Source organism: Ciona intestinalis, chromosome 8, assembly GCF_000224145.3.
Source record: "Ciona intestinalis chromosome 8, KH, whole genome shotgun sequence".
Taxonomy (NCBI): domain Eukaryota; kingdom Metazoa; phylum Chordata; class Ascidiacea; order Phlebobranchia; family Cionidae; genus Ciona; species Ciona intestinalis.
This window is the reverse complement of record NC_020173.2, coordinates 487,802-499,561: the sequence shown is the minus strand read 5'-3', so window position 1 is coordinate 499,561 and position 11,760 is coordinate 487,802. Positions and strand designations below refer to the sequence as shown.

Below are 11,760 nucleotides of genomic sequence, written 5' to 3'. Positions count from 1 at the left end.
CACGCGAGCCATCCGGCCACGCCGGCCACGCGAGGATAAAGTAAGTTTCATTCATTCATTCATTCATTCATTCATTCATTGTAGTATTTCTACTTTCTAAATTGACCACTTGTGGCGCACATTTCAAAAATGTGTCGGTTGTTGCCGTAGAGCAAAAGATTGTTTATTTGTTTTTTATACGTTTGTGGTGAATGTTCATGTCAAAGCCACACAAATTTCAGCAAAGAACAATTGCCTTTTAATTTCTTCTGTTTGGTTTTCTGTCTATTAAGGTTTATTACAATGTTGCCAGTAAGAACACAACTAGATTTACTACAAACCATAGGTAAACGATTTTTACATCGTAATATAAGATGGACGCAGGAAGATTGCCGGATCCCTTCTATGTATGAAAACATTGATGTTCCGGAGACAGAGAGAGCGTTACCCTTAGTTGCAAAGCAGCCAGATGTTCCTCCAAAAGATCGCAGAAAAAAGATGTACTTGATAAGAGGTTGCTGCTTTGGAGAAGATGCTCAGTTGAAATATGGTCAATACGGAGTAGTTGCCTTAAGTGGAGGCTTCTTCAAAATTGGAAACTTTAACTTTATGATGCAGAGAGTGAACAAGTTTATTAAGAAGAAGCCTTTGTTTGCAAAATGGAGAATCCCGGCTCCTTACCATGCAGTAACTAAACATCCTTTACAAGCTGTCATGGGAGGGGGTAAAGGAAAAATTGACCACTATGTTACACCTGTTAAAAGTCGACAAATCATACTAGAAATTGGGGGAAAGGCTGAGTTTACCGAAATTTACCCATTACTGAACAGTTTGGCAGTTGTGATGCCGGTGAAGGCACTTCCTGTAGATGCGGAAATGTTGCAAGCGATGTATGATGAAGAGAGAAGGATAGAAGAAGAAAACGAAAACTTTTTCACATTTCGGGAAGTTATAGAAAAAAATATGCAAGGAATACGCAGCAAAATGTCTAAGCGTGATTTTAAGCATTATGGTAAAATGAGATAAGCATTTCATTGGATTACAAATTAACTGCCATTTACTCTGCTAATGCCAACAATTTTATTGATGTATTTATTTGCGCCTTCCATTATAAATTAAATTGTGTTTTACATGCAGGATTTAGGGTTTTACGCCATGGCTGTGTTTGAAGTGTATTCAATACCAATAGTGAACCGATACAAGACTAGCATTTGTTCTAAAGCTGCGCTATATATATTATGCTCCTTGGTGCTGACATTTATTCCACCTCTGCTAATAGCATACAGAAGTCAAGGTTTTTGGATGACCACCAACACGTATGAAGAACAGCCTTCTGTGAGGTTCAAAAAGCAGGTTTTATTGATTGTAGACACCCAACAACCTGGGGAATTTCTTGCATGGAGCACCTACAGCAACTTTAACAATATTGTCCAAGACAACTTAAGAATTCCACTTGTTACATCTATAGAAACGGATACTAATGGAGACGGAATATTGGATCAATTAAATTTTACAGCACAAGTTCCTCTTTCTACCTCAGAAGATGTCACATCTCTTCAACTTCTTCTCTTCTTTGATTATCGGCTCTTTCGGATGTCCACATTTCAGATGGAGTCCCTCGCGTACATCCGACACTCATCTGTATCCACAGGATCTTCATTCACCAGCTTTGGCGAACTTAAACTTCACCAAAAAACTCCGCTGCGACACAGAGGGGTAGATGTGAGGTACAACACCTCAATAGTAGACTCTGCAAGTCTTTCAGCTTCTACATATGATCTTACCAACATATTTAGGTCCTACAACCAACGCAACATCACCACAATTTTCCCAAATAATTACCCAGTTTGGAAATCCGGTCGTGGTGCGACCCAACCCTTTACAATACAAGTTATCATTGATTACCCAACCGAGACCATCATTTATCAGCCTGGGTTTTGGGAGCTTATTAAGTGGGGTTGGGTACAATATGTTACAATATTACTTTTATTTCTTTGGGTGTTCAGGGAAATCAACACAGTTGTGTTCAGCAGTAAAATGTTTAAAACAGTCATCGATAGACCAAAGTTAAAGCAACATTAATTTAAAGATCTGATCAAAAGCAGGAATATTCTGATTATAATGTCTTTATCATATATTATAGGTTTGTTACATTTTAGACTATTTTTTAACTCATTTTTGAGTGTGATAAATCCACGAACTGAGAACAAACAGAGAATATTTGTTCAATTAAAGTTTGTAATTAGCTTTAATTGTGTTAATGTTGTATTTCTTCCATATATTTTACCACTGTTAGTCGTTACAACATTTTAGACTTTTTTGTATTTTTCTAGAATGTAATTAATAGTGCACACAATATGAATGTATTTTTATAACAAACTTTACCATTTAAAAGATTGTTGTTTTAACGTTAATGATTAGCAAACCGTGGCCAAGGTTCATGCATTGAGTAAACAGATGATTGCCACAATTTTCGCGATGACGAAATCGTGCGCCTGTACGTTCGTGTGTGTTATGATGTCTGAGAAAGGAAATGTAGATTGTGGCGTTCAAAGTTTTAATCTAGTATAAACTAACAACGTATGACAGCAACGTTTAGCTCAAAAACTGTTAGGATTTAAATTGGTAATTTAGCGGTTAGTACGGCAGATGCAACGGCCATGCTTTTTATTTCTACGCTTTTTGATATCGAGGTATACTCTGGGGAAATGGCTTAATCAGTAACGCAAAGAGAAAAGAGTACCAGGCCCTACCAACCAGGGACCCATCAGCTTGCATATAGATTTTAAATCAATAAAGTGTATGCGTAGTGATGTAATGCAACCAATTGGCCGGCGGTTGTGTTTCTGAATCAAAGTCAATTGTTCACATTGTCGGTTTATATTCGACTGGAAATATTGCAAAATAGACTACATAAAAGGCAGTACTACAGAATTGTCTATTTAACTGGCTTAATTAAGGATGGTAGAAATAGCTCAAGCAGTTATTACATACAGCATATGAGACCGCGGTACAAATCGTGAAAACAGTTCGTGTTGGGTTCATTTGAAATAATTATAGACTTCCTGTATGCCGAGGGAATCATTGCTTTATAGCGTTTTGTTGCTCATACTGCGTAAGCTCAGTTGTGGCTTAACTTTTAAGATGACACGTCAGGTAACAGTGCGTGGGTAAGCGGCTGTTTGTATATAGTAACAAGTAAATATGATACTACTGGAGACAAATTAGGAAAGGAATTAATATACACAGTTTGTAGTTTTTTACCAAGAAATTAAAGTAAATTGAGCAAAAAGAACATATGCAAAAGTCGATTGGTTTAAACGTAATTCTTCACGCTTGCGGTATTTTTCCAACAGATCCATAAGAGCATTTTATTTTCGCTGTTTTTTATTAATAATTTGCGTAATTAATCATACAACTAGAGTGAATTCGGACCGAATATGCAATTTACAACATGAAGAAACACGGGTGGTAATAAATAATTTAAATGATGGAGGCCATATCGGAACATGGAAGTGATTCACTGCAAAACAGCGAATTTGATTCTCTTGGGCCTTCTCCTACTCGAAATGGAAGCGAAAAGGGTAATGCACCAAAGGTTCCCAAACGTAGAAGCACAATGAAACGTGTAGCTTCCAGGATACAACGAGCGACATCGAGTTCATCGCTATGGGGGCAAAATAACAGCCCTGTTACTGTTGACATTCCGACTGACGGCGAAGGTATATATATTTATGAAATTATATCACGTTTCAAGTAAGATCAAATCTTTGTACAGTTTTTCAGTCGGTGGTCGAAACGGATGGAATATTTAAATCAAAAGAGAAAAGCAAGAAGGTAATTTCGCTACCGTAGCAATAGGTGCAATAGAAGAATACAGGTGCTTTTTAACATCAAAAACACAGATGCAGAACGACTATTTTATCTTGAACATTACTTTTTGTGTAAAGGTCGCGCCAGAGATTAAGCTGACCACTGCAGCTGATGCTTCTCCTACGAACGTAGTTTCACCGAAAAAGAAGTCCCGCAAAGGAACCATGACTAATAAAATGAATCCATTTGGTCAAAGGATGCGACGTTCAAAGTCTGTGATTGAAGAAACCACTATTGCACATCAGCAGATAGCAGTCCCGATAATTTCTGATGAGCTAAATTATCAAGGTAATCCGCAAATTATCGACGACAACGCCAGTATTGTAATTTTAAAAATCAATATGTACTTAATAACTTGATTTTAGACGTAAATCAGTTTAATCGCGATTTACATATTTATTAGAAATTGCCGAGGAGTTGAAGCAAAACGAGTTGGAAGTAAATGAAGATCGGAAACGTGCTCCCACTCAGTCATGGGTCATGGAAGTCGAATACGGAAAGGCTGACATTGATTCAGTTGAATATGGCCATGACATTATTATCCAAGAAATAGAAAGCGGTTTCTTTTTGGGTCCAGTTTTAAGGTAAAATTTGGACGCCTACTCCCCATAAATTTTATGTTTTTCTGACAACCATAGTCGTAGAACTATTTGTCGAAAATACCGTGGTTTACCAATGAAAATTTGTTTTAAAGGTGAGGTAGATAGTAGACAATAGTATATAGTGATTTATGTTTTGAAATTTAAATAGTTCATGCTTTTATATTAATTACGGCACGTAAAATGTTTAACGCACTTATTACATTTTCGATATTCGGATTTTCCGTAAAGGGCAGCTGGTTCAGTGGCGAAACAACCGCGACTGATACATTATTTTTTGTTTTGACCGCTTATTACACAAAGTGTACCAGAAGTTTAAGTAAGATTGGTTCAAACATAAGACAGTAAAAATGCTGGCAGTTTAGTGCCCTGAACTGTAGCAAACAAATGTGAAAAAGAAAAACGGCCGAGACAAACAGGTAATGGCGTCCTTGGTATTCACGGATGGCACAGTAGATAAAACCGAAACTTCAACCGAGCAAGAAACCAAAACTGACCGAGAGCATGAGCGAATATTAAACGAAATAGAAACAACAGATACCGCCTTTATTGGTGCCTCATTAAGGTTTGTTTGGTGATCAAACTGAGTTTGTTGAAATCTGAAAGAAACTAGTAAACCTAACCTTAGAATATGCTGTTGAGTGTTTTGTTATTGTAAAGTGTAGAGTCCAAAGTATGTTACTGTTTAGTGTAACATAAAATGTATTGAATATGGTTGCTTAATCATGCTATTTTTACACTATACTACAATGGCCATGGTAAATACTGTGAATGTTGTTCTTTTACTCCTACATTATGTAACTTTCAACTTAAAAGTATAAATGAATGTTACTTGCTTTTTCCTCGCACGATGGTACAACAACAGTTGTTATAACACGGATGTTTTCTTTTATACGGTAATACTGCCGCTGGTGACCAGTGAAAATTTTGGTTTCAAAATGTTCCTTGTGTCTCCCTGATACCCGCTGTCTAATTTTTTTTTTTTAAAGTCGGGCGATCGTGTCTAAAACTAACTTTGAAAATGTGGAAAAACATGCTGTGTCACCGTAATTCGCCTGACTTGTGTATGGTTAACGATATGTTACGTCACAATAGCGATATGTTACCTCACAGTAGTAACATATTACGAACGTTACAGCACGTTATAATCTTGTTTTTCGCACTGTTTTATGCTAGGAAAAGCCCCAAGCCCCAACCCTTATCCCAACCCTAACTTTTACTTTTAACCCCCAACCCATAAATCCTCCAAAAAACTAACAAATTACGTAATCTGTAACGTTAAAATCAAACGTGGTAATCCGCATTCTATGACGTAATAATCTTACCTTTGTTTAATCCATGATGGCTCGTGTGGAAAATACGGTGACGCAGCACAATTTCGCGCATTTTCAAAGCGGCAGTATTACCCTTTTATACACCTCATGCTTACTTACAAGTTACTTACTACCCATGTAACTTTGTGAGTGGTGTTTATTGTATATGTCTGTCAATTTGGACAACCCATTAGTGACACTGGGTTGTAGCAATTGTGGTTAAGTGTCTTGCCCAAGGACACATACGCCCACAATGGTAGTAGCGACGAGTCTTGAACCTATAACCTCTGGGTTAGCTTTGGCACCGGTGAAGAATCCTCTGGTATATAACACAATAGGCTGGTGGATTTACCTATGTTACCAAGTTAAATTAATTTAATTTGTTTTATCCGCAGGGCTGTGTATGAAGGAAATGACCACGCAAAGTTTTTGGATCGGCTTGATTGTAGAATTAAGCAACATGACCGAGACATTGAGAGGATGTGTAACTTTCATTACCAAGGCTTCATTGAATCAATTACAGAACTTATAAATGTTAGAAGTGATGCAGAGAGATTAAAAGTAAGTTACATTTACATGTTGGTATATTGGAATAGTCTTGTTGCAGAAAGAGTTTAGCTTTGGTAATAGTCATGGGTTAGTTGCTAATTGGTATCTGTTTAGATATATTCTAAGAGCATACTTTCAAAGGGTATCGGGCATTCTTCATATAAAAACGTCCTTTAAAAGCAATCATTTTGCAAATTCACAAATCCTGAAATCACATAAGTAGTAATACAATTGGCTACTGATCTTCAGTAAGTAATACTTATTAACTACCACACATCTTCAATTTTTTTTACTTACATTCCATGCAGAACCAAACACTGATTATCAACAAAGAGTTGCAAGAATCTGGTAAAGAAGTTGCAAGAAAAAGTGACGACCTGATTCAATGTCAGTTGCAGCAACGAAATGTAGCTTCTGCTATTGAGAAGTTATCCATGTGCTTACCTGTGCTGCAGATGTATGCCAAGATGTGTGAACAAATGAAAGCTGGAAGGTAACTAACTACTAATTTCTAAAGTTTGGTAGTGAGTTTGCCCACTGCGGATGTTGATCGTGGAGGTCAGCTCCAACTTGAATGCAATGATGATGCAATTCAGGTTTAAAAATATATTATTTTCAGATATTACTCTGCATTGAAGACCTTGGAACAATTAGAGCACACACATCTTCCACTTATCTTCCAATATCGCTTCTGTGAGATCATGAAGAACAACATCCCAAAGATTAGGGAGGAGATCAAAGATGTTTCTATGAAAGAGTTAAAGGACTTTCTGGAAAGTGTAAGGAAGAACTCGGATAAAATTGGGATGGTTGCCATGAAACAGGTGGAGTTTTTGACTGTGTTGTTTAATACAATGCCCAAAGAAATGCATTTGTCTTTGGGAAATAACATGTTAAGCAAATTGTTTGTTTGGTATGCATATCAACAATGAGATTAAGGTATCTTTTAAATTTAATTTTTTATTTAAAACTTAGCCCAAAAACGTGTGAGAGATTAAATGAAATATGTATATATTAATATATATATATATATATATATAGGCTTTATGTATTATATGTCATATATGTTAATTATAGGTTGAAAAAGAGAGAGGAGTTCACCTGGTCAGTAACCAACAGAGCGACAAATCAGTGTCTGAAGATGAGAGTCCTGCAGAGGCAGATTTGCCCGCTTATGATTACAAAGATCGGTTACGACAGCAAAAGCTTGCGCAGAACAAACTGTCTAATGTTGTAAATGGGGAGTCAAAATGGACAACTGCCAATGTAAACCAGTCAGCCTCACCAAAACCACAACGGAAATTAAACCCATTTGAAGATATATCAGATGGAGAAGACGATAAAGATGAACGAAACCCCTTTGAGAATTCAAACCCATTTTCGACTTCAGATAACCCTGTTGATACGAACCCTTTCTCTGTAGAAGAACATGTGCCATTAGTGAAGCCCCGGGCAGGAACCTATGTGAACCATTCGCTGGTAGATGAGTTTACCACAGGTGCTGATATGAACTCAGAGAATGATGGGAAATATGAGGTAAGCTGTATTTATGATTTTCTGGTTTTAATTATTTCACATTATAGAACGGTATTAGAAAATTCGGAATTAATTCTCACAGTACTTTGTTTTTGTCAGTATTTATAAGTTTGTGTACCGGTGTAAAGTATTGTAAGATAATAGAGCTTGGTATGGGCTCATCCTTTTGCGTTTTAACACATTGTTTATTTGTTTAACTAAACGGTATGCAAGTTTCCTGTGATGAACAGTTATAAAACCTTACCACTTTGTCTACAGTGCTGCATTAAATTGTTTGTACTTTGTTTGAGAACAAATACCATTGTTTAATTTAATGTTTACATTTCTGTTTATAATATAGTCCTGGTGAAGCAATTACCTTTAAGTCAACAACTAACTTACAGTACAAGTTTAAACTAAGTTTCTCCTAGGGTGCGTTTACCTTTAAAGCCATTTTTATTATAATATTCATGCCCTACCCTGCATTTTGTGTATCACAAAAACTGATCTACCCTTTATTTCATTCTATATTATTTACAACTTGGTTGGTACTAGGCTGTGAATCCATTTTTAACGGTTAATCAAGAAAGTGGGAACCCATTTTTAATTGACCAGTCATTGAGCAATGGTGCTGTTGTGACAGAACAAACTAAAACGGAAAGTCACTCAAACCCTTTGGAAGATACAGAAAATGTCGAAAATTTTGCTTTGGTAATTGTGGATAAGAATGCTAATGGTGGAAACCCGTTTAAAATTGAGAAATCTGATGAAAATCCCTTCGAAACTGAGGGGTCGGTTCATAATCCATTTTCGGGCTCTTCCAATTCTCATAATCCATTTGAAACTAAATCAGGTATTGAAAATGTAGTAGATAAAGAAGAAAAAGTTATAAATCCTTTTAAAACGAATGAACCAACGGTGAAGGAACTGAAGACAAAAGTTGAATTTAATGCTCACACGACAGACACTGAGGACAGCAATCCATTTTTACAAACTGAAAATATTGTCAACCAAACAGAACACACAGATAAAGTTGATAAGCCAATTTCAATGGTAACAGATACAGATGTTAAAGAAATGATGGCAGATATACCCCCACCATCAGTGAAGGCACCCCCAAGACGCAGGAAGAAGCGAGCACTTATTTTCCCCCCAGGCCATGAAAAACAGGAAAACTCCACAGAAAATCAAGAACAAACAAATCCTCAAAATGGTGATTTGAAATCAGCACATCCTGAAAGCCATGAGGTTCAAGTTACTACTGAAACATCTAAAACCGAGGAGTTCCCACCTGCAGAAAACAAACAGAAACTGTCATTAAAAAACCAGCAACATCTTCCAGATGAAAGTTGTCATGGCAACGGTAATGACATCCAGCATTTATCTTCAGCTGAAGTATTTGAATCTGATAATGTCAATCTGAGTCACACTGATGATGGAAATCAAAAAGAATATGAGTTTGTTAAGCAAGGTGAAAATGGGGTGCCTGTTTATGATCTTAGACATAAAGAAATTCAGGAAAAAAGAGCAAAACTAACAGAAGATATGCTCTCTCCCAAATGGAGGAAGATTAATGAATGGAACATGCCTCGTATTTATCAAGTATGTGATGCAAGAAGATCAATATCATGAGTGATTCAATCAAGAAAACTTAATTAATAATTGAAAATTAAAACTGAAAGGAAACTCTTAAATGGCAGAAATTGACAAAACCTGGCAATCAAATGTGTTTAGGACACATGGTTATATAATTAAAAAATGATTATTTGTCATATCATGAGCATTGATTAATTTGTAAACGTCATGTCATACCGTTGCTGTATTCTTAAATCTTAATTAAAATTATACAGAGCTAAATCAGATTACATTGATTACTAATATGCATTTTTTTGCATATGTAAAGTAAATTGTAATTACTTTTTGGTATAGAGGTTGTATCAGTTGACAATTATTATGATTATGGGTGCTCTTTATAACGATTTATTCAAAAAGTATGATACCCACTTGACCGTGAAAAGAAATTTTGAGATGACGTAATTTTCCTTCTGAATTATTCAGTATTTTGACTTTATAATGAAGTGGTTTGGATCAGAGAATCCAAACAGTTTCAGTCCTTTTGTAATCAATTAAACTTTCAACATATAAACCACATTGAGTTCCCATCTATACTATAATACTGTTGAACTACAAGCAAGCTACATCTCACATGCTAAATCTGATGTTTTAAATATCAGTTTGTTTTCTTAATTTATTATTGTGAATTAATATATCAATAAATGCCTTGCTTGTCCAGCCATTTAAATATAAAGAAATTTATCGTTTATAAGATCTTTCAGCATTGATTATTGTTACAGTACATTTTTTAATTCTGATACACCAAATGCAGTCCTCTAATTTAAACATGATTTACTCAACAATTATTCCAAGCCATTAAATACCTAACTGACAATTCTTAACAGGATTTATCGGCATCTGATTTGGTTGATTTCTCCCCAGTGTATAAATGCTTACACATTTTCGGTCTTGTTGGTGCACAGGCGCAGTTTGAAACATATTATCGCACCCAGAGGAAAAACCAGGCACGTCTCGTGCTTGAACCTCCAGCAACACTGCAAGATAACCCTGAAGCTTTTGCGCAGTACTTCTATCAAATAGTAGGGTAAGTGGTACCAGTGTATGGTTTTAATAAAATATCTGACTGGAGCTTAAGAGTAAAATAATCATTTTTGAAACAAATCAAAATATAGACTGAATATTGGTGTAATGATGAGATATGTAGTGCATAATTGCACTTACAGACTGACAATTTGAACTTTTTTAAACATGTTGGTTTTAATGAAAGGGTGAATAAGTGTAATATTTATTCTGCACATATCACATAATAGATTAATTATGGCTTTAGCTGATATACAATGCAGCTTTAATTTCAAACTTTTATTTTCAGATTCTTTGTAGTTGAAGACCATGTTTTACACACAGCAACCAACCTTATAAGTCGGCAAGTGATGGATGATTTATGGGAAATGGCTTTATCTAAGCTGGTAGCTGTGCTTCAAACAGACTCAGTATGTTCTATTTGCATGGAATAATTCATAGTAACCTTATGTGTTTGGCTTGTTTACTACTAATGCCCCACTGCTGCACCTATTATTAATAAGCAAGATGAATTATAATTAATATTATATTTCACAGGGTTATTGTAGTGATGCAGTTTCAATGATGAAAGTCAAGAATTTAATTGTTATTTTCGCCGATACATTAAAGGTAAAATAGCGTATGTATAGTTAACATTAGCCTATTTTATACATACTAGAATTCTTAACACTTTCGGCGCCGCACTAATTTGAACTATCGGAACTATCGGACACTGGGTGCCGCACAAATTTTGGATTTTATTAAATTTTAAATAAGCTATGAATTGCAATTGAAAGTTGCAAATTATACAACAGTAAGCAACAGAAATCCAAGAAACAGTGACATATCCATGTTATCCCGTTTGTGTGGACGTATAACATCACTACCAATGTGTCCATAACTTCACTTTTCTTCAGAGCCGTAAGAATAAGAATTGGACAAAACAAAACTTCACAACATCATAATTGTAATGATCAGACACTAAATCATTGAAGTTTGAACCATTGTCCGTAATTATTCCAGCAGTGGCAGCAGTGAAACATTGTAAACTAGTAATATTGCGTAAAATATACTTGAAATCGTCAGAAACAGCTGATCGCAGAGTCACAAGCCAATTGGTCAAAAATAACGTAATCTCAAAGCAGGCGTTCGCATTTAGTCTCAATGCAGCCTAGATCGAGCGTACGTATATATACGTGGTTTACTATAAGTTTAAATGCAACGCGGCACTCGTAACAATGAAAAAATGGTAAAACGTATATATACATGTGATGGCACCGCGAACCATTGTTACTTAA

At 35.7% G+C, this 11,760-nt stretch overlaps 3 protein-coding genes across 7 annotated transcripts in view; all 3 read left to right on the top strand.

Annotated features, from left to right (window-relative positions):
- The first annotated feature begins 72 nt into the window (after positions 1 to 72).
- On the top strand, positions 73 to 1,116 carry LOC100182199 (39S ribosomal protein L16, mitochondrial-like). The gene has a single exon (XM_002127117.5). It carries the CDS (start codon positions 283 to 285, stop codon positions 1,003 to 1,005), a length of 723 nt encoding a protein of 240 aa, XP_002127153.1. The 5' UTR covers positions 73 to 282; the 3' UTR covers positions 1,006 to 1,116.
- Positions 1,032 to 2,190, top strand: LOC100179862 (transmembrane protein 231-like). The gene has a single exon (XM_004226264.4). The coding sequence runs from the start codon at positions 1,111 to 1,113 to the stop codon at positions 2,059 to 2,061; it is 951 nt and encodes a 316-aa protein (XP_004226312.3). The 5' UTR covers positions 1,032 to 1,110; the 3' UTR covers positions 2,062 to 2,190.
- A 1,141-nt stretch (positions 2,191 to 3,331) lies between these two features.
- Positions 3,332 to 11,760, top strand: part of LOC100180433 (exocyst complex component 6) — a 15,090-nt gene continuing 6,661 nt past the window's right edge. For 2 of the 5 annotated variants that reach the window (XM_026835695.1, XM_026835696.1), the window contains exons 1-11: positions 3,360 to 3,701; positions 3,758 to 3,816; positions 3,930 to 4,140; positions 4,256 to 4,436; positions 6,160 to 6,325; positions 6,622 to 6,806; positions 6,933 to 7,137; positions 7,391 to 7,849; positions 10,288 to 10,487; positions 10,773 to 10,893; positions 11,021 to 11,092. In XM_026835695.1, the coding sequence (XP_026691496.1) occupies positions 3,467 to 3,701; positions 3,758 to 3,816; positions 3,930 to 4,140; positions 4,256 to 4,436; positions 6,160 to 6,325; positions 6,622 to 6,806; positions 6,933 to 7,137; positions 7,391 to 7,849; positions 10,288 to 10,487; positions 10,773 to 10,893; positions 11,021 to 11,092 (2,094 nt within the window). In that variant the 5' untranslated portion in view covers positions 3,360 to 3,466. Of the gene's footprint in view, positions 3,702 to 3,757; positions 3,817 to 3,929; positions 4,141 to 4,255; positions 4,437 to 4,623; positions 5,017 to 6,159; positions 6,326 to 6,621; positions 6,807 to 6,932; positions 7,138 to 7,390; positions 7,850 to 8,383; positions 9,691 to 10,287; positions 10,488 to 10,772; positions 10,894 to 11,020; positions 11,093 to 11,760 lie in introns of those variants that run through there. The other 3 variants (XM_026835697.1, XM_026835698.1, XM_009860914.2) reach the window with 3 other exon arrangements.

What these genes read in the sequence shown, in the direction of transcription:
- LOC100182199 (XM_002127117.5), top strand. Translation starts at nt 283, where the DNA reads ATGTTGCCAGTAAGAACACAACTAGATTTACTACAAACCATAGGTAAA.
- LOC100179862 (XM_004226264.4), top strand. Translation starts at nt 1,111, where the DNA reads ATGCAGGATTTAGGGTTTTACGCCATGGCTGTGTTTGAAGTGTATTCA.